General features: G+C 58.1%; 1 protein-coding gene across 1 annotated transcript; it reads left to right on the top strand.

Moving 5' to 3' along the window:
• Positions 1-1,311: 1,311 nt before the first annotated feature.
• LOC106002082 (keratin-associated protein 16-1-like) lies at positions 1,312-2,020 on the top strand (the record flags this gene model as incomplete). Its single annotated transcript, XM_013037006.1, has 2 exons — positions 1,312-1,363; positions 1,479-2,020. Coding segments are annotated over exons 1-2 (594 nt in total), but the record flags the coding sequence as incomplete, so codon positions are not given.
• Positions 2,021-2,074: the final 54 nt, after the last annotated feature.

The following is a 2,074-nucleotide window of genomic DNA, read 5'->3' as shown; positions in this document are numbered from 1 at the left end:
CATCATCAATCCATTCACCCATCTATCTGTCTGTTCATCCATCTGAGCATCTATCATCCACCATCCATCCACCACCCATCCACCACCCATTCATCTATCCACCCATCTATCATCCACCATCTATCCATCTGCCCATCCATCCACCTACCTATCATCCATCAGCAGTTCATTCATCCATCTATCTGTTCATCCATCTGTCCATCCATCCACCATCCATCCATCCATCCACCCATCTACTCATTCATCCATCCATCTGTTCACCAATCTGTCTATCCACTCGCCCATCCACCCACCCATCTGTCCATCCACCACCCATACAGCATCCACTATCCATCCACCATCCATCCACCCATCCATCCATCCATCCATCCATCCATCCATCCATCTACCTACCTGTCATCCACCATTCATCCACCTGCCCATCCATCCACCCACCTAGCATCCATCACCCCCTGTCCATTCTCAGCTGAAGGCTGTTCAGCTCTTCTAGTTCACTAGGACTTGGGGGAGCGAAGGGGTTGATGGCTCCACAAAGGCCTTTGGCCAGGAAAGATGGTAGGTGGGGGTAGTATCCTAGGCGGCCACTTGGGAGGTGGGTCCCACAGTGTGATGCCTCACATTGGCTCCTCTTCCTGCTGTGTCTCTGGCCTGAGTCCTAAATGTGCATCAGGCAGACCCTGTGGAGACAGAGCCATGTCTGAGATCCTGCCAAACCAGGGAACAGGGCCCATCGACCTCCTGCTCATTCCCTCCCCCCTCCCTCCCTTCCTCCCTCCCTCCTCCTCCCTCCCTCATTCACTTATCCATGCACTCATTGTGCCAGAGTTGCAGCTTCCTCCTGGGCTGGGCGGGGGTCTCGTGGATCTCGTCCTCTTGGCCTCCGTGTGGTTGGGGCTGAGTCAGCCTCGCAGCAGCTGAGGAGGCAGAAGAGCGGACTAGGAGCGAGGTGAGGTGCGGACGGTGGGAGCAGGCAGATGTGGGTGACATCCTGGCTCCCGTGCAGTCGATGCGAGAGTGGACAAGTCTGCAGGGCAGGGCCCGGGCTCCACACGGACCTGCTCCCGGGGGCCCGGGCCTCCATCTGAGTCAGCACAAGCTGTTCCTGCCCCTTGGCACCGCAAGGCTGCCCAGGGCATCCCTGAGCCTTGGAAATGGCCAGGAAAACCAGCATGGCGTGGCACGGTGCGGCGCGGCAGAGGCTTGGTGGTAAGGACACAAACATCTTGGCCTCCAGGAGTGACCGAGGCTCAGCCATGCAGGGGCTAAGCATGTGTGGGCCACAGCCTTGCCCTGGCCACCCCAGCCACTTCCATGGGAGAAAAATGCCGCTGCTGCCTGACAGCTGGTTATGAAATGAGCATGCGTGAGGGCCTACAGCCTGCAACCCCTACAGCCTGCAACCCTACAGCCTGCAACCCCTCTACAGCTTGCAACCCCTCTACAGCCTGCAACCCCTCTACAGCCTGTAACCCCTACAGCCTGCAACCCTACAGCCTGCAACTCCTACAGCCTGCAACCCCTACAGCCTGCAACCCCTACAGCCTACAACCCCTACAGCCTGCAACCCTACAGCCTGCAACTCCTACAGCCTGCAACCCCACAGCCTGCAACCCCACAGCCTGCAACCCCTCTACAGCCTGCAACCCCTACAGCCTGCAACCCTACAGCCTGCAACCCCTCTACAGCTTGCAACCCCTCTACAGCCTGCAACCCCTCTACAGCCTATAACCCCTACAGCCTGCAACCCCTACAGCCTGCAATTCCTACAGCCTGCAACCCCACAGCCTGCAACCCCACAGCCTGCAACCCCTCTACAGTCTGCAACCCCTACAGCCTGCAACCCTACAGTCTGCAACCCTACTGTCTGCAACCCCTACAGCCTGCAACTCCTACAGCCTGCAACCCCACAGCCTGCAACCCCACAGCCTGCAACTCTTCTACAGTCTGCAACCCCTACAGCCTGAAACCCTACAGCCTGAAACCCTACAGCCTGCAACCCCTACAGCCTGCAACCCCTACAGTCTGCAACCAATACAGCCTACAACCCCTCTACAGCCTGCACCCCTACAGCCTG

The sequence above is a fragment of the Dipodomys ordii genome, unplaced genomic scaffold, assembly GCF_000151885.1.
Source record: "Dipodomys ordii isolate 6190 unplaced genomic scaffold, Dord_2.0 Scaffold2938, whole genome shotgun sequence".
Taxonomy (NCBI): domain Eukaryota; kingdom Metazoa; phylum Chordata; class Mammalia; order Rodentia; family Heteromyidae; genus Dipodomys; species Dipodomys ordii.
This window is presented reverse-complemented; position numbering and strand designations above follow the sequence as displayed.